Consider the following 19554-nt stretch of genomic DNA (forward strand, 5'->3'; position numbering starts at 1 on the left):
CCTAATCAAGCCTATATTTTAGAAATAAATTTCTATTGATAAAATAACTAAAACATAAATTGATTAAAACTGAAAAAAATAAAAAAACAATAGGTTTTCATCAAACTTGAGAAAAACGAGAGAGATCAAAACCAATAAACCAATAATCAACACAACAACAATTTTGTGACGTCCCAAATACAATAAATTTAAAATCAAATTTGTAATTTTGTGAAGTTCCAATACGAGAAGATGAGAATGACTATCAAAATACAATCGTAACACCAAAACAAGAAGAAAAACATTATTAAGAGAAGAAAAAGAAAACAAGAATGAAATGAAGAAATAAACGAGAATAAAGAACGAAGATAAACAATAAAAAAAACAAAAATAAACCTCAATAAAATTATGTTAGAGAAAAACGCAAAATTGCAGTAACATAGAAAAATTATACAATAACACTATTTGATATTTTACAAGTCTATCTTTAATATGGATAAGCTTCAATTATAGGTTAAACTGAAACTTATACTTGAATGCATTTAGTTTTTAAAAAATTGAAACCTATATTTATGCAAGTTAGGCATAAAATTCAACTTAATATAGAATTGAAATATATACTTTGACACGTAAAATAAAGCAAAATATTTCAAAAACACAATTGTATTTCAAAATTATTTACAATTTTGGTTCTAAAATATATCATTGTATTTTGAAAGATTTTGTATATTTTGAAACCACAACCTATTAGACAAAGTTAAATCATCGTTTTCTGCTCACGATGTGAAAAAAACTAAGTCTAAAACCTTAAATATGTCGATGCTTTGTTCGGTGTATGATAACTGAAAACTATAAACCATATTTTTTTAAGTTATCTTTGGTAAACAAATCATTATTAAAAATACAATTTGTCTTTTTTCATAAACAGAAGAAGTTAAACTCCCATATTTCATGTTGGTTTGTCCTCGAAAAAGGTATTAAAAAATGTTACATATTAAAGTGCAAGTGGCACTATTATATTCTTTAATGTAAACTTTAATCAAAGTCTCATTTTTTGAAAGAAAATGAAAGGTAGAAAGTAGGAGAATGTATCTGATTGACCAATGGTTTAGCTTTAACGACAAATTCTAACAAGTCAAAACGCGATTATAGCAATGTCAACTTCACTTTATGTTTCTTATTCACATGGAAAAAGTCACACTTTGATTTTCATTTAAGTTAAATAATTCTTCACACTTCAAACAATTCAAACAAGACGTACCAATCAACTGATTTCAACTATATAAATCTAAATCCGTACGTAGGGTTTTATCATATAATAAAAAATTAATCAAACTTAATGATATGAGAAATGTTCTTTGTTCAAAAAGCTTGAACTCCATAAAGGGTTGTGTACAATTCTGAATTTATCAAGTCAATGAATAATATTTCGAAAGGAATGATGAAAGCATAAATTATACGTCATGCATGGTGCAAATTCATTGAAATCAATATTTTAGGAACCAAGAAAATGAATTTTCATGTCTATAGCACAAGGATTGAATTCTGACTCCACTTTAAATCAGAAGCTTCTATCGATGATAAAAAAAAAAATTCTTACGTAAAATATATTATATTAAATTAATTCAAGTGGTAAAAATTGTTATGTTCATGTTTAAAACATTATCATTTTAAATAAAGAACAATTATATTTTTTACTTTAATTTATTGTTTTAGGTGATTCTCTTTAGGATTTGGAGATATTAAATGAGTTATTTGGATAAATTTAGAGTATATATAGAATTATTAATTGAACACACTTATATATATTTATGCGACAAAGCACGTAAAATATTTTTGTACGAATTTTTCAATAAATGAATATATAATTCTACTGTTAAATTTTAGTTTAAATCAAACGTGCCATGATGATTATAAGGTTGTATGAAATATAAAAATTAGCATTTAAATTCACAACTAAGAGATAATATACAGTAAGAGAAAAATAAAGAGTGACAACTAAGAAATAATATAGAATGAAATAAAAATTACATGGTAAACTTTTTCTTTAATGTGTCGAATGCGACATAACAGTTGACATTTATTTTATTATTTTGGTGTATGTTCGAAGAACTTGATATAGAAAGTCAACTTTTTTTTTATTAGACAAGACTTCCACCGTTTTCTGAACTGTGCCTTATTGGGTGTTATTTGCTGTAATTTTGATGTATATTGACTTCAGTTTCTTAAGAATCTTAGCAGAAAATATATCTGATTAATTATAATTTAAAAAAAAAAATACTTCAATCCAATATATCCAAATTTTTTTATAAAATAATGACAATTTATAATCATATCAAAATTGAAACTCTCCATTCAACCAATAATATCAACATATCATGTTATTAGAATATATATAGATGTATATAAATTCATGTTAAATATCTTCTCGTGATACATGTTTATTATCATATGTACTTACTTTTTGAATTAAGTAAAAGATGAGATTGACTGTGTTACTTAAATGTAAAAGAAAATATACCGTGTCAAAATATAATTTTTATAAGAAATTAATAGTCATACTAAACAAATAATTTTTCTTTTATCTAATTTAAAATACATTCTATTATATATATAATTTTTTATAAATAATAAATATTCTAATAATATGATATGTAGCCTACCTATTTATAAATAAATATTAAAATATCTATTCCTACAAATATTCCTGTTCACTATAAATTTTATTTATAAATACTCATGCATAGATATTTTTCCATCTCTATTTATAACATATAATAGAGAAGGTAGAATATAAGATAGTTCTAATTTTGAAATTTTAGGACTACCAATTTATTTGTTCATTTAATAAATTATGAACTGAACCAGAAACATTTATTAAGGTTTAGATAAAATCGAAAAAAACATTCATTAATGTCTTGTTGAAAACACGATAAGATTGACGGACTCAGAACTTATGGTCCCAAAGCTCATTCGAACCGCAATAGGGTACTGGTGGGACCCATTCACCGTGCTGCTGTCACATCGTTGTTAAAATCTTTGCACTCCATGCCTAAACTTCAACACCTTGTGTCTTTCATGAATAAGAATAATATTTAGATAATTCTTTTTATAACATTTGAACATCGTTTATGTATTAATACATGATTAATTTAAAATTATTTTATAATTAATAAAAATAATTATAAATTTGAAATAATTTTGGACCAATCATCGATATATAAATAATGTTTAAATATTATAAAAAAATATTATTTAAATATTATTATTTTTTAAATAATAATAATATTTAAATATTATTTATGTGTCTATTATTAATCCAAAAGTTAGTAAAAGAATGATTTAAATACAATCTTCTTATTCAATTTTCTAAAATATTAAATATATCATGTAATAGTTTTTACAATAGCAATGAGAATATTAAATATATGAATCAGAAAATGGAAATATTAGGTTGAAGTCTATTATTTTGAAATGTATAGAATCCCATAATACAGTTGTCGTTGTTGTAGAGAGAGACGTGTTCTAGAAGATGAGAATGAGGGGTCCTTACTGGTTGAAAACATGTTTATGAAAAAAGACAGATTTTAAATTCTATTTCTAATTAGGCTTGGATCTTCTTTCTAGAATATTCTTTTGTGTCTCTGTTTTTTTTCCATTTTACATTAGTAATAAATAGTAATCAGGCAACAATCACTTTACTATTTATTATTATGTTTTTCACATGCATTATTATTACAATTTATAACCTGAAAATGAAAAATAAAATAATAAAGAAAAAAAATTAACATTGCTTCCTTTTCGTGTCATAAAACAGCATGTAAGAACAAGCCAAAGAGGATGAAAACATGTCTATGTAAAAAAAGAATTAAATTCAAATGTTTTTGTTTGTTTAAAAACCTTGAAATGTGGAAAACAAGAACACAGTCACTTTAAATTTGTTTTCAAATGTATTTTGTATTCTTCTGTGTAATATTTTGACTATTCTTCTCTCTTCATATATACTATATTGTATGAAATATACTATAAAATAAATAGATATACTTTTTAAAAATAATCTGTAATTAAATTATTTTATTTTTTAAGTAATTAAAAGAATTTTATTATGTATGATCATATAAACAAGATAATTCACTTTTTTTTGTTAAATTATTTCTGTATTATTTTTATATGATCTATGATTTAAAAGTAAGTATTTTATTATCTAACACCCAGAAACTGACAAGAGTGGAGATGGTCGTCGATGCAAAAGGTATGGAGTGCAAGAGGCACATACAAGAAGTGGTTCGTGGTAGACTTTCAGTGAAAAGGACACATGACGAATCGAACATATACCAAAATGAGAGGGACCTAAAGACTGTATAGGTCCGGGACTATACGGTTGAATGATAGCTTAAAGAAATTAATTTGACTACTCGTATCAACAAATACATTTGTTTTTCGGTAGCCTAACCCATAAAAATTTCATGTTTAAGCCTGCTTAACCTAGAGTAATTTAGGGATTAATAACTTTCTGAAAAGTTTTTCCAGAAAATGTGCGAGTTGAGGACAAAACACATTGAAATATTAATGTGGGGACTTAGAAAAAAAATAAAAAAAATAAAAAAAAAATATATATATATATATATGTATGTATAATTTTTAATTTAGTTCTTAATCATTAAATATTTTTTTATAAAATGTTTATTGAATTTATAATAAAACTATTATTAGTATAAGGTTTTATACACATTTCTTTATTTGTTATAATGATTAATTATTCCCTCTGTATTACCTAAAGGTTTATTTATACATATTTAATTTTTGTATTTGGTGGATTGATAAAGTTTTGTCTTTTTAATTTTACTTTTAATGTAGTCTTCGTATTTTTTAAAATAATATAATTTGATATTTTCATTAAACTACATTAATATCGTGATATTATGGTGTCAAACTATAAGACTTTTAATTTTTTAATTTAGAATAAAAACATAAATTGTAATGTGTTAAGTTAGTTGTGTTACGTAACTATAATAATAGTACGTGTTACTGTCATTGACACAGTGTTATTGACATATGACTGTTAAATTTAATTTCATATTAAAAATTCAATTTAGATATCATTATTATTTTAAATGAAGTGATTTAGTTCTTTTTCCATTTTAGATTAAATTGGTAATTAAGTTTAATTATAAATTTTATATACAAATTAAAATAGTTTTGTTGAATTATACATCACATAATTTTATCTAAATATTCAAATTATTTTATTTTTACAAATATAAATAAAAAATATAAAAATAGATGAAATGATTTAATATATGAATTATATTTTTCAATATATATATTTATATTGTAATTTTAAATTGAAAAGAGAATAAATTATGCATTTAAAAAAATTAAATTGAATTAAAATTCTAAATATAAAAACTAAATTGAAAAATACTTTCAAGTGATAATATTTTTTTTAAAATATAACACAGTCCTTATCTTTACAATTTTTTTTTAAACGGAAAAAATTATTATTATTATTTTTACGAATTTACTAGTAGTTTTGCTTATCTGAATTTCATTTCATGTATTAAGTGTGACACATGGATGTGTCTCACCGTTCAACCATTAGAAAGTGATACACTAAATTAAAATTCCTAGTTTTTTAATTAATAACTTTGACACGACGTGACAAACACAATTCATATTTTAATATATTTTAAAAGTATCTACATCGGTTGTAATTTTATATATTCATTGGAATTATTTACTTCTATGCAAAATTAAAATAAATGAAAACGAAACTATTAGAATCCATACTTATTTATGTTTTTAATTTTATAAACATATAAATTAGTATAAACGAAAAAGAAAATGATATTTTAACACAAATTTTTTGACATCATTTTAACAATGCACACGTATCAAAATATGGTTGGATGATTACAAATTAAAAAAAAAAACTTTGGTTTTTCTCTTTCAAATATGTCCTTCTTCATCTTTTTCAATTTTAAATTGTCCAACACATTTTGACAGGTGTGCAGTATCAAAATGATGTTAAAATTTGGTGTTAAAATATCATTTTCGAAAACGAAAAATAGTTAATGATTTTAAAAAGTAAATTATTTATTTTCTATATTTGAAACGGTATTTTGAAAACAATTCTCATAGAAGATGTGAATGATTAAATTGATAGATATACTTTAAAAAAAAAATCGAGATTCCTGTTAGTTTATTGCTTCAAACTAATTCACACCTTATTTAATAAACTTTACGTCAGAATATAATCTTCTCTTGATTTTTTTAAAAAATAATTATATTTCATTTTACACCTCATAATAATAAAGAAAAAGAAAGCATTAATAAAACAAAAGTTTCTAGATGCATTGCTATAAAGTCAACGAGGAAACATTGACAGAGAAACATTAATTATTGCATAGAGAAGAAAATGAGATAAAATATATAAATATTGTTTGTATGCAGGTTTCATGGGAAACGAACTTAATGGAAGTAGTATTTTAACAAACACATGTAAAATACATATATACTTCCTCAAATTTTCATTAGATTCTTTTAAATTTTCTAAATTAAAAAATATTTTGTTGTATGTATTGCGCATGGTTAAAAGTCATCAATAAAATAATTTATTTCAATTTTATATTATTTTCATAAAATATTCAACTGTATGATTAATTTTATTTTAATCGATTTGCTTAATAGTGTTTGTGGATGAGCCGCGTAGATTGATTAACGAAGTGTTTTCGAAATGAAATATTCTAAAATGAATTTCAAATTTAAAAATCAAAGTAAAACTTAAACAGATTTGAAAGACTAATTTTTTAAACTTGAATACTTATAATAAATTAAGTTTTCAAATATATAAATTGTATAATAATTGAAATATTTAAAATTAATAAATATTTTATAGTGAATTAGGGAGACAGTGTGCAAGAAGAAACTATAGCTAATTTATTTATATAACTTAGAATGTGGAGATAGATATTTGAAAAGATAAAGTAAAGAAGGTATGATATCATTTTAATAACTAACTAAAAAGCAACAGCTATTGAGCTAGCCAACGGCCATCATTCACCAAATTAAAAAAATAAATAAAAAAGCATAGGATAGACCGTTACTTAATTTTCGATTAAAATAAGAAAAAATAATAAAAAAAGAAAGTCATAATCAAATCCTTCTAGAACATCATCATCCTATTCACTCACATTATACCCAAAACTATGTGTGCACACTAATTTCTCCTCTTTATAAATCCCAAACCCTCAAACTTTCAAACCCACAACACAATCTAAATCCAAAGCAAAACAACACAAACTCATTTCTCTCTATCTCTCAAAATTCCGCATACCCTCTTTCTCTTTTCTTCGCAAGATCCTTTCTTTATGCGATTCCGGTGTATGGGTCTTCGTTAATTCACTGATACACTGCAAAAACCATTCTTTTCAATTTTACTGATTTCCGTTACCATGGAGTTGATTTCGGGTCTACCACAGGACGTAGCACGGGACTGTCTCATTCGGGTTTCGTACCAGCAGTTCCCCACGGTGGCGTCCGTGTGCAAGCTCTGGAAATCGGAGATTCTTTCGCCGGAGTACCACCGTCAACGGCGAAGCACGAAAAACGCGCAGAAGCTCATAGCGATGGTTCAGGCTCGAGACCAACCGGGAACTGGATCGATCAAACGAGTGACGAACCCGGTTTACCGTCTCAGCGTGTTCGAACCGGAAACGGGTCACTGGAACGAGCTGCTACCACCGCCCGAGTTTTATTCCGGGTTACCTATGTTCTGTCAGTTAGTTAGTGTCGGGTACGATCTTGTCTTGTTGGGCGGGTTGGACCCGAATTCGTGGAAAGCTTCGAATTCTGTGTTTGTGTACAATTTCTTGTCGGCGGAGTGGCGCCGCGCAGCGGACATGCCGGGTGGGCCCCGCACGTTTTTCGCTTGCGCGTCGGATTCTAAGGGGACGGTTTTCGTTGCCGGTGGACACGACAACGAGAAGAACGCGCTGCGTTCGGCGCTGGTCTATGAGGTTACCTCGGACCGGTGGGTTTCGCTTCCAGACATGGCGGCGGAGCGGGACGAGTGCAAGGGCGTTTTCCGTCGCGGGAAGTTCTTCGTCGTCGGGGGCTACCCGACGGAGAAGCAAGGAAGGTTCGAGAGGAGCGCGGAGGCGTTCGATCCTGCTACATGGCGGTGGGACGAAGTGAAAGAGGACTTCCTGGATTGCGCCACGTGTCCGAGGACGTTAGTGGACGGTGGTGATGACGAGGCGGTGTTTCTTTGCAGCGCCGGGGACTTGATCTCGCTTCGCGGCAACACGTGGCAGAAGATATCGACGGTGCCGGGGGAGATACGCAACGTAGCGTACATTGGGGCGTTGGATGGGACGCTGGTTTTGATCGGATCTAGCGGCTATGGTGAAGTCCACGTGGCTTTTGCTTTCGATCTTGAGAGTTGCAACTGGAGGAAGCTGGATTGCCCAGAAGGGTTCATGGGCCATATCCAAAACGGTTGCGTTTTGGAGATTTAGAATTTTCCCTTTTCTATTTTTCCATATAAAAGTTATACAAATTAAGAATTTACAACATAAACCAATACAGGGTTGGTTTTGTAAATAGCTTCATTAGACCTTAATTTAGACCTTAATTGATCTTTCACACTTAAAAAAATCCTTTTTGTTCACTCTATTAGGTGGTCGAAATATGCATGTAAAGTGTTTGTTTTAATGTCTGCACATAGAATTCATTTCTACTCTTTCCAATTTTCAATATAGCAAACATGAGAAGAATCGCATCGTGGTGAAATATAGATGAGTGATATTTTCAAAAGAGAATTAGTGTAACTGTCTGTGGGAGCATGCATGATTAAATTGAAAAGTAATGTATAAATTTGGAAAGTTTTGTGCATTTAATCTGTTTGCGATAAGGCCTCAATGAATTGCAAGGGACCCCACAGAGCAACAAGTTTCAAGTTTTGTTCTAGAAGCCCTCTTCCTTATTATTCCATTCTATGTGACACTTTCTTTATCCAAACCTGCACTTGTCAAATTCTAATCATTCTTTTTATCTACGTAGCGTATACGCATCTTTCTTAAAAGGTTTTGAGCTTATAGCTTAAATTAGATAAGCAAAAACATTTTATCATAAGTAATTAAATGGCAGAAACTAGAAAACATTAATGAATTTAACTGAAATGACAAAAATTGAAGAACCACCGGAAAGTGCATGCATGAATTTTAAATGAAAATAACGAATGTATGAGTAATAAGTTAATGAAACGTTAACAACAGTGCATTAATTTAAATGGATCAAAAAATTAGATTATGAGAAAAGCAAGTGAATACAGTCAAACAACTTTGAACGCAAAGTACTTGAATAAATGAAAAATTGGAAGCCAATGGTTGAAAAATAAATATTTTTACAATTCCTATTTATTGTTGAAGTTTTCCTATAATTTTAATTTTTACTAAAATTTTTATCAAACTCTTGGTAAACTAAATTCAATCAAATTCTCACCTTTCAACACATTCAACATATCAAATGACAGTTAAAAATAGATCAATTGAAAATCTTAATCCTACTACCTTTATAATTTATCCTGATTTTATATCAACTTCTTACAAACCTGAAGATAGAAGAAAATGGATGCTCTGCAACTGCAAGCCACTGAAGTCACTATTACTTTTTTTTACCATACATAGAATAGGAATTAGAAATGGAAACCTTTGTCTCAGAATAAGTTGGTAGCATCTTGAAACATTTTGAAAATAGTAACATAGGATAAGATATCTTTACATTCATTTCACACTTTATTAAAACAAAATCATTATAAAAGAATAAACTTTTATATTTAAAAGAAGGGTTAAATATGTTTTTAGTTCCTATATTTTAGGGTGATTTTAGTTTTAGTCCCTCTTTCAAACTAAAGTAGAATTTAGTCCTTCAACTTTAGAAAACTCTAGTTTTAGTTTTTTTTACCAAATTCTTTTAACTTTAGTTGGTGTTTCAAGCACGTTTCATTATAGCATTTCGATTATTTATACTGTTTGACACATTTTTGCTTCAATGTTAACTGAGAAACGTTTTTGAAACAACAAATAAAGTTAAAAAAATTTGGTAAAAAAGACTTGAAGGACTAAATTGTACCTTAGTTTAAAAGAGAGACTAAAACCAAAATCGCCCCAAAGTATAGAAACTAAAGAGATGTTTAACCCTTAAAAGAAAAAGATAATAATATGCTAATATAGATTTTTTGATATTATTTTGACAAAACACCCGTGTCATAAGATAATAATATGTTAATATAGATTTTTTGAAATTATTTTAACAAGAAATATGATTTTGAGTGACAACCATGTATGTGATTGAATCCAATGAAAGAAAGTAAGCAGTTATTTGGGTGTGATGCACATGTCAAGAATCTCTGCAAATTTCTCATACATGTTCTGTTTCAAGAACATCCTCTGCATCTTTTTTCTTCCTTCTATCCCCATTTTCTCTCTTACAAAGCTGTTTTCAAGTAAAAACCGGAGATGCTCTGCAAGAACATGGTTCCCTGTGCGACCAATAGGATGAAGGAGACCTGTCACATTATGTTCAACAATTTCTTGCGTTCCTCCAGCATCTGTTCCAAGCACCTACTCCATATTTTTAAGTGAAAACGATAAATCTCAACATTCATTTCTACTATTCAATAAACTTTCCACATAGATAGAGACATCAAACCTAGAGATCATCAAATATTTTTCATGTCGAGTTGGTCCATACGGTTAAGAATTCAAGTGTGAGTCAAAGTTTCATATTGGATAAAAATGAGAAAGTAGAGCAATATATAAAGTGAAAGATCCATTAACACACTGTTTTAAGGTTTTGAGTAAAGAGTGATGTCAATCTTTTATATAGCTGGTCTGATATCTCATTGGTGTTTCTATCCTAAAGATAAGGTATTAGAGTCAATGGTTTGTCTTGGTGACAATAGAACTCTTTCTAAAAGGTTGCTCTTTGACAGCAACAATGTAAGGATATCTAATTTTCCATTTCTAAACTCTATTAATGAGCAATGTTTCAAAGGATAACAAAACTACCATAGTATGTGATTACAAGACAAGGGAAAGCAAATTGGAAGCCATACCGGAAGACCAAATGCCATTGCTTCTATAGTCACCCTTCCAAATGTTTCTCCCAATCCCTTTTCAGCATTTTGAAAAAGAAAACAACTTAGTATGTTTTTCAAGCAATGTAATAAAAATAGATGCTATGCAGATAATATTTTATACAAATGAAACATGATTTACCTGAGAGTTTATGACATAAACATCTGCAGCAGAGTAAAGTGATGCAACACGTGTGGTGGCTGAGGTCCACAGAACTGACTTTGACAAGTTTGAATGGTGTGCTAAAAATCTTAGCAGACCCTTAACATAATCCACTTTGTTGCTCTTAGATCCCACAGAACCAATGAGAATTTTGAGAGATTGTGCCGTTGTTGCATTGTTGTTGGAAACTACTTGCTTGCTGTGAACACAAAAACATGCATCAATAGTGCAATCAATAAATATACTACATACAGCACCCTATAGTTTTGAGATTCATGTACCTTTTTATGAATGTGCTTGAGATATTGTTGAAGGCTACTACACTACTATTATCATGGTGTTGTCCATCATCAGATGACACTGGCATTTTCTTATTATCATGGTGCAATGGTTCATCTTCTACAATTGTTCTTGCTGATTCAAGAAGAAATAGCTGACCCTTCCCACGGTTGATGCTACTCAGAGTCATAACAAGCATATCATTATCACTCAATCCCATTTCTCTTCGAACTGAATCTCTCAACAACTTTCTTCTCTCATCCATTATTGCAGCACTGAAGGATGCAGTATTGTGTGTAGAGGGAATGCCTGCTACAAAAGCTAGTTCATCATTGACAGACAATGGAACAAGTGCTGGCTGTAATCTCAATTTTATGCTTTCTTCTTCACACCACTTTTGCCATTGCTTAGATTGTGCTTCAGAGAGAAAAATCAATATTTTCACTCTCTGCAACATATCCTTTGCACGATCAAAATACTCTCGTCTGTTTTCCATAATCCACCAAGCAACTTTACTTGCTCCAACGGGAAAATGTTCAATGTATTGTTCTGGAAACATGTAACGGTGTTCAAGTAAGAGAAGATGTATACAACAAGCACAGAGTAACAAACAATTGTTCATATTATTATGAACCACCTCATGATATTTAATTGAAGTTTTCAAAATAGGTATACTCAACCACTTTTCCTATCTCTCAATGTCAGAAGCCCTATGCCATTAGTTTTAGAATTAATATGAGGATTTTCAACCAAGGCTCTGATATTTTGGAAACTTTTATGCTGGTTCTGCATTATTTTCAGACACTGCATAAGGAAAAACTTAAGCAATGTGTTCATACCAATCCATGATGCACAGACAGCTGATCCAGCAATGACAAGATCTGCCTTGGCTGCAGTTTTGAAGCTGTGATATGCTTTGTCATCAAGCACCTTGATTTGTCTTCTAGCAAGTTCTTGCATCAAACCACCCTTCCTGCTAAGCACCACAGCATGAACAGAAGCCCCACAACTCAAGAGTTCAGTTGCCAACTCCATCATTGAAAGTGGAGCTCCAGTCATGGAAAGCTCATGAAATATCAGAACAAAGCTTCTTGACCAAACAAGGCGCTCAAAGTCCCCTTTCGTGTTACAGGTTTCATAACGCCCCTGAGGACTCCACTGCAGAATTCTATCCTCTAACGAACCAAATGGACCAACAAGGAATCCAGAGGTGGAATTCCTTGGGGGAATCTCTGGCTCCAGCTCCTCCAAACCACCACTCTCAAGTTTATGTTTTCGCCTCCTCTTACCTCTCAAAACATGCATTGGTCGCCTTCTTCTTTTCCTTGTGCTAGCTTTAACCTCAGGTAGAACACCATATTCTTTCTTGGCCAAAGCCACATCTATTGGTTTGTTCATACCTTGTTCGATGTTAACAGATAAGGAAATGTTTCTGGCAATCAAATCATGATGCTGATTCTGTTCAACATAGGAGTTTGTTGCAACACTTTGTCTGCTTTTAAAGCCTGAAAATTCATCCTCCTTTTCATCATGTGCCCACCTAGACTGTACAAAAAATCCAAGATAAGCCCAAAGGGTTATCAGAAGCAGCCATAACAGTATCCGGTTGCTGCCGTAGCACTGTGCAACACCCTTGCCTTCTCTTCTTGGTGTTAAGGTAGAATGTGGTCGCTGAAATGAAGGAGAATTTTGTGGAGTTGACCTTCCAGATGACGAAGATTTCAAACAGATACCTGATCTTGCTGAAGAGTTCTTCTGCTGTGTAAAATTTGCATGAACTTCTCCTTTGCTGTTGTTGCAGTCCTCCATTACCAGTATCGTTAACTATATCATTAAAGAAGCTTGAGACCCACTTGTAAATTCACTTCCTTTTCAGGATCAGTTCTTTCAGCATTGTTGCTTCTACCATATATAGGAAGTTCAAGTTTTTACAAAGAAAAAGTGAAAGGAAGAATGGTAAAGAAAAGGTGTGTTACAGTTCTTGATGCATTTTTCGTGTTCTTCAATGGTTTAAAGATGAGATGGTACTCCAAGATTTCTGCTTTCAGGGTCAACGACTATTCTTGAATTGCTCCTTCATCCGAAAACGAGAATTCAACAACTGAAGAAACAAAAAGCTGAAGAAAAGAGACAGGGGTATGAGTTTCACAGAGAACGAGTGCACGTGCGTTGCACATGTATGGGGTTGGTCAACCATAACAAACTCAATTCTCTTCCTGACTAAAGAATAAATAATCAATATATAACTTATAATTCTTTTTATATATCTCTAACTTTTATTTTATTTTATCTTTTCCTTATGAAGAATATTTAAAAAAACTTGTATTGTCTCATTGAGATTTAAGAATAATTTTTCATAAATCATTGAATTAATTATTACTGGGCTCGCAGGTCGCAACAACTTTCATGTGCAAGTTCGGAGGTCACATCAGAGAGAAAATGATGATGAAAGGTTCTCTCAATTTCTATTATAAAGTAATTTAATTATTATTCGGTGAATATTTTCATTGAATAATTAACAAAGAGTAAAACTGTTCCAACTGGTTTGAATAGAATTGTTTTAAAAATGATATATAAACAGCTAAATAGCGAATATTCACGCGCCTAGTTTGGCATAATAGTTGACCAACTTTATCTGTATCATACCTATAAATTCTTGTAATTATTGTAATGAAGCTAATTTTCTTTAGTTAATTTGGAAAAATAAGAATTTAATCAAACATTCGACAGACATTGTATCAGTTTTCATGTTACTGATTTGCTTGGTGTAAATGGGATATATTCTTTTTACTATTCTGTTAAGGAGAAAATAAAAACAAATTCCAAGACAATAATAGTATCAAAATTTGAAACTTTATGATATAATAGAAATATTGGAATTGGAGGAAAAGACTACATTTTATTTGTTCTTTAATAAATTAAAACCTTAAAAAGAAAACTGAATAATATAGTTACAACATTAAATTGAAAAATATTTACAACTTATTTAAAAGAAGAATAAAAGTTTCTTATCAAAAGTCATAGATACTGTAGGAAACAAGCAAAACTGCATATTGAAGTAACTAAAACATCAACCCTATGATAACAAACAATTGAATTTTGTTTAGAAAAGGAACAAAACATTAAAATGTGATGTCTGATAAGCTTATATAGATGATATAAGCAGATGGTGTCAAAACCAGATGAATACAAAAACCTTTACATGAGAAAATTTTCACCCACAATGTAATCAGCTGCTGCAAAATGATACCTATAGCCTTTCCTCTATTCTTATAGTTCTAGAGAAGCCTGCGTGTGTTTCACCAAGAAACCAAACTGCGAGAAGAACCTGGAAAGAACCCAGGAATTGTCAGTATTTTCTTGATCAAAAGGGTATAGAGATTTGACTCCTCAAATATGAGAGACTGACTCACTTTAGAAGGGTCAAATCCACCAACATCTAAACTAGTAATTATTAATCCATACCTTCCAATTTAACAAGTACTTCTGCGATGGGAACATCAAGAGCAGGTGTTATATAGCTGGAGTGTGGAGAATAGGGAAGGGGTAGAAAAATTAAACAGATAAGTATTCGAAAATACCAACAAAAAAGTTGAATGATGAAAATTCAACTTATGGTAGCTACAAGTTTACCTGAAAATTCTGAAACTTATGGTAGCCCAAAGTGCTCCAGATGAAAAGCTAGAGAACTAAGGGCCAGGAGGAGAAAGGCCTGTCAAATAACAAAATTACCAAAACTCAGAATTTGAAGCAATAATGGTAATAACAACAACGAAGATCTGTTTACTTCAAACCTTTATCTGTTTACTTCAAACAAAGTGCACCATATTCACTGACCAAAATTCATCTCTGAGTATCTGCATTAGATCATAACCAACATTCATTATTAAATATCTAGTACACAAACAGAATGAACATTTTCCAGCTTCCCTACAAAGCGACTACACAGCACTTAAAGTAAAAATCAAGTAAAAGAAGCGGTAGTTGTGCAATTCCATGCACATGTCCGCAATAATAATCATTAAAAATACTAAAGATGGTTTCACAATTCAACTTGCCTTCGGGGTTTATTCTGCCTCTGTCCAAACTCTTCACTTGCAAGCTCTACATAAAACGAATAAAAAATTATAATGTTAGTAACCAAGGGCAATTGATAGCGTATAAGAGGAAATGGAACATGAATATTTACCAGATTTCTGAGGTGGCTTCAATTCATTATTAGCTTTGTTAACACTATGGTCCTTGCTGCAGAGGTTTGATAACAAAAGAAAATAATAAATCAAGCCTCTGGCGATAGGATTTAGGAACATTGAAAAGGAAATGGTGGTAAGCACTAAGTGATATGAAAATATATCCCAATGCTACAAAACTTGGCCAACCTTGAGGTACCCATTGCAGAGGCCTGTCCAGATTGGTGACTGCTTGCACCATCAACAGCAAGGTATGGGTATGTAGCCCCTAAAGCTCCTGCAGTACCAGCCAAGACTGGTAGCCTAAACCAAAGGAGGATGGAAATATTATTATGGGTTCCAATAGAGAGGGAACAAAAAGGAATCAGAAAGTTTATCCATTTTAAGTAAAAAAGGAACTATTTAACATAAATGAGCGAGATGTTCTTGTGTGATCCTCTTCTAAAATATCTGCTATCATGATTTGTTGTCATTGGTATAGACTGTTCTTATAGCAATGTAGAGAGATTAAGACCATGACAAAAGGCACTAAAACATGTGAATTGCCAACTCCTAAAAACATTACTCAACACATTAAAATTGGAGATTTACCCATACCATGTCATTTCTGATTTTCCCAGTTGAGGCTGAGCAACATATCCAGGGAATGCCATGCCAACAGCAGGAACTCCTATACCCCCAGGATGCTGGCCCCCAAATTGCATGACTGCATTCCATCAAAATCTAGTGAAAATCAGAAAATCCATAACAAACAAATTAACAGAAAATGATAATTGATGAGTCTTGTTCAGAAAAGACTACAAGCAAACTAAAAGAAACATGGGTGTTAAGACCAGAGCCTTTGTGGTAATGTTTCCCTTTTAACAATAAATAGAAGAATTACTTGGTTTTCTACACAGCATAGCTCTATAACTTACAACTAATTACATTCCAACATCAGATGTTTTAATAACAAATAATAGGTAGATTGAATATAAAGTTTCCACAAGGTCAGTAATGTAGGTACAAACCTGGCAAGAAAGCAGGGAAGTTTGGATCTCCATGGCTAACACCCACATTTCCAGCGGTGCCTATTACTTGTGCCCCACCATAAACAAAAGCTCCCTGTCCTGCGCCATGGGAACCCCCCCTCCCCTTCCCAACCAAAGCCCCTTTGCCTTTACCAGATTCTGACCCTGAATCCAATTCTCCAGAATCATGTGAATTAATTGGCGTGGCTGTTTTGGAGGGTAATGACAATGGAGACCCACTGCCAGGTCTTTGGCCCAACCGTGGGGCAGTAGCTTCCACAGAAGTTGAATTCCTACCTGGAGTAGAACTTGTCTGAATAGCCTGGAATTCTGATGGAGAAACTTTATTATGTGAGGGAGAACGCTGAAAATTTGTCTGTACTGGGATTGATACTCCCCTCCCACTCCCAGAAGTCCTTGGGTGAGGAGATTGAGAAGCATTGACTACAGCAGAACCAGATCGTGCCATACGCACATTGTTCAAAGGCTTTCCAACAGATCGAGGGGTGGATTCATTTATATACAACTTTGACATGCTGACGGAATCAACAACATTCTTTCCCTGAATCAGAGCATTCTTTTGTTGAACTGGAAAACCCTCACCCACAGCAACATGACCAACATTCCTGCTACCGCCACCAGTTTGCACCTCCCTTTTTTGTGCCAAATTAATATCATTGCTGGAAGAGCCTGAGGGGTAATATGGTGGGGAAGCTGAATTCAAATTTGAAGCCAGCACTTGATTTTTAGAAGGCACAGGGTCAGATTCTGCATGGGAAGAAGGTGTTGAAGTCCTCTCCAAACTAACATTTGAATTTTTCTCACGAGATTTCCCAGATCTAGGAAAACAAAATAATTCGTATCAGAATGTCACTTGAGGCTATAGGTCTCCAGTTTCCAGCAAATTTTATAAAATGAAGCTTGTACTTACTGTTTATTTTGCACTTGGGCAGATGGACCATTGATTTTGTTGCTACGTTCATACTTTTGGGGGCCTCTCCCTCTCACAACACTCTTAGGCATCTGATTTTGATTGCTACTGCTATTATATCCTTTCTTACTTCCTCGTACGTACCCTCTATAATCAGTGCCTCGACCATTACCACGGACATGATAATTACCCTTAGAAGGTCTCCTCTAAATTTTAGACAGAAAGCATTAGAAAAGGAGCTCTAAAAAAATGACGATAGAACTAACAGATACGATTGACCATGAAGCAATTTAAAGATCATTACCTCCTCATAATGCTTTTCATGCAAAATTTGCTCAAATTTATCATGACCCCATTTCTTGTCATCTTTGGATTCCCACAGTCTCCTTCCTCCACCATGTATCCGTCTAAAGGGGAGATAAAAAAACAAGACATCAATTAAAATACAAGGACAATATTTACATTGCCATCCAATCATATCATAAATTGCCAAGACAGTAAAATTGTTGAATTTTCTAAGAACTATTTTAAAAATAACATCTTAGGTGATACCAATCTGGTTGAGACTAGAGAGTATTCACCATCAGTGTATCAAAATTAAACTCGAGAAAAGACAGTGCATTCTGACTAAGTCGAGAACATTTTCTTTAACATAGATCACAAGAAACAGTACTGCACAATGAAAAGAATTAGAAGTAAACATCACATACCTGTTGCGGGTACCAGCATTGTCCCCAAATCGGTCGTCGTGCATGTAAAAAGCTCCGGCTGTGGGAACCGCGAATGGATCAGACTCCTTTTTCTCCTCGGAATGATCCTCGGCAGAATCTTCCAAAGGGGGTCTGACATCATCATCAGATTCCTTAGCCACAATCACTGGACCCTCAACCTCAACCCCCACACTTGCACCCTTCTCCTCGTACACTTCTTCAACCTCCTCCTCCTCTTCTTCTCCTTCTTCTTGCAATTCATCTTCTTGCAATTCTTCTTCTCCTTCTTCAACATCATCACCATCATTAGCATAATCTTCAACACCTCCTTCATCATCTAAGTTATCAGAACGAACCTCTACTCTACCAACTTCCCTCTTATCAGTGACCTCTTCCCCTTCGGCTTCTTCGTCATCGCTGGCTTCGCGCCTCCGCATTGTTAACAGTCTCTTTGCATCTTCGGGATCACAATCATACTCAACATTGTTTTCTTCAACCACGGTAGCCATCAGCACGGAAAGAGCAACACCCGATAAACCCTGACCAAAACCTAGAAATTTCCGAACAGAAGTCTCCCACAAAGTGGAAACCTTACAAAAACACAAATTTCAACAAATACCAAACAGAGGTAAAATAAGTAATCAAATTCGGAATTTTCCCCTCAATATGGAAACCCTACATGAGAAGTTTCTTCAGTGAAATCGGAAAAGCCCAAAAGTTGAGAGATTATGAGAAGAGATAAACGGCAAAGGCAAGTGTGAATTTTGAATCTAAGAAAGTTAAAGCAGAAAAAAGAGTGAATTTTGACGGGTTGGGCTGCGTTGTGTTAAGAAAAGGTAGAAGGATTTGAGTGTGAGAAAAAAAGAATTGTAAAGAGAAGAGAGGAGTTAAGAACATAAAATAGGTGACACTGTTGGGAAGAATGAATTATCTGATAATTTTTTTCAGATTTGGAATCTCGTGAACTTCTAACACTGAGATCATCAAAATATAAAATAAGATCATCGTTGAAAAAATTGGAGTAATCCAAGTGCTGAACAATAAAGAAGAAAAGACCCATTACAATTCATCACTTGTTTTATGATTTAAAAAACATTATATTAGATAGGTTATTCCTACATGTTAATTTGATCGGATTTTATTTTTACTTGT

General features: G+C 32.1%; 3 protein-coding genes across 6 annotated transcripts; 1 reads left to right on the forward strand and 2 right to left on the reverse strand.

Moving 5' to 3' along the window:
- Positions 1-7155: 7155 nt before the first annotated feature.
- On the forward strand, positions 7156-8722 carry LOC106773560 (F-box/kelch-repeat protein At1g80440). Its single transcript, XM_014660254.2, has one exon. The coding sequence runs from the start codon at positions 7434-7436 to the stop codon at positions 8496-8498; it is 1065 nt and encodes a 354-aa protein (XP_014515740.1). The 5' UTR covers positions 7156-7433; the 3' UTR covers positions 8499-8722.
- Positions 8723-10224: 1502 nt separating this feature from the next.
- Positions 10225-14252, reverse strand: LOC106773827. Of its 3 annotated transcripts, none has more exons than XM_022786397.1 (6): positions 13538-14252; positions 12401-13385; positions 11564-12110; positions 11262-11481; positions 11099-11155; positions 10225-10604 (listed from the first exon to the last, which is right to left on the reverse strand). In XM_022786397.1, the coding sequence occupies exons 2-6, from the start codon at positions 13368-13370 to the stop codon at positions 10359-10361; spliced, it is 2040 nt and encodes a 679-aa protein (XP_022642118.1). In that variant the 5' UTR covers positions 13371-13385; positions 13538-14252; the 3' UTR covers positions 10225-10358. The 3 variants fall into 3 exon arrangements, with proteins under 3 accessions (XP_022642118.1, XP_022642117.1, XP_014516069.1); XM_022786396.1 differs by having other exon boundaries at positions 12401-13463; XM_014660583.2 differs by having other exon boundaries at positions 10429-10591; positions 12401-14252.
- A 362-nt stretch (positions 14253-14614) lies between these two features.
- Positions 14615-19409, reverse strand: LOC106772880 (protein MLN51 homolog). 2 transcript variants are annotated; one of them, XM_014659501.2, is made up of 12 exons: positions 18403-19409; positions 17997-18099; positions 17693-17898; positions 16762-17600; positions 16349-16457; positions 15941-16054; positions 15751-15806; positions 15620-15665; positions 15356-15418; positions 15195-15273; positions 15027-15047; positions 14615-14889 (listed from the first exon to the last, which is right to left on the reverse strand). In XM_014659501.2, exons 1-9 carry the CDS (start codon positions 18909-18911, stop codon positions 15391-15393), a joined length of 2010 nt encoding a protein of 669 aa, XP_014514987.1. In that variant the 5' UTR covers positions 18912-19409; the 3' UTR covers positions 14615-14889; positions 15027-15047; positions 15195-15273; positions 15356-15390. The 2 variants fall into 2 exon arrangements, with proteins under 2 accessions (XP_014514987.1, XP_014514986.1); XM_014659500.2 differs by having other exon boundaries at positions 15027-15082; positions 18403-19408.
- Positions 19410-19554: the final 145 nt, after the last annotated feature.

Source organism: Vigna radiata, chromosome 9 (assembly GCF_000741045.1).
Source record: "Vigna radiata var. radiata cultivar VC1973A chromosome 9, Vradiata_ver6, whole genome shotgun sequence".
NCBI lineage: Eukaryota > Viridiplantae > Streptophyta > Magnoliopsida > Fabales > Fabaceae > Vigna > Vigna radiata.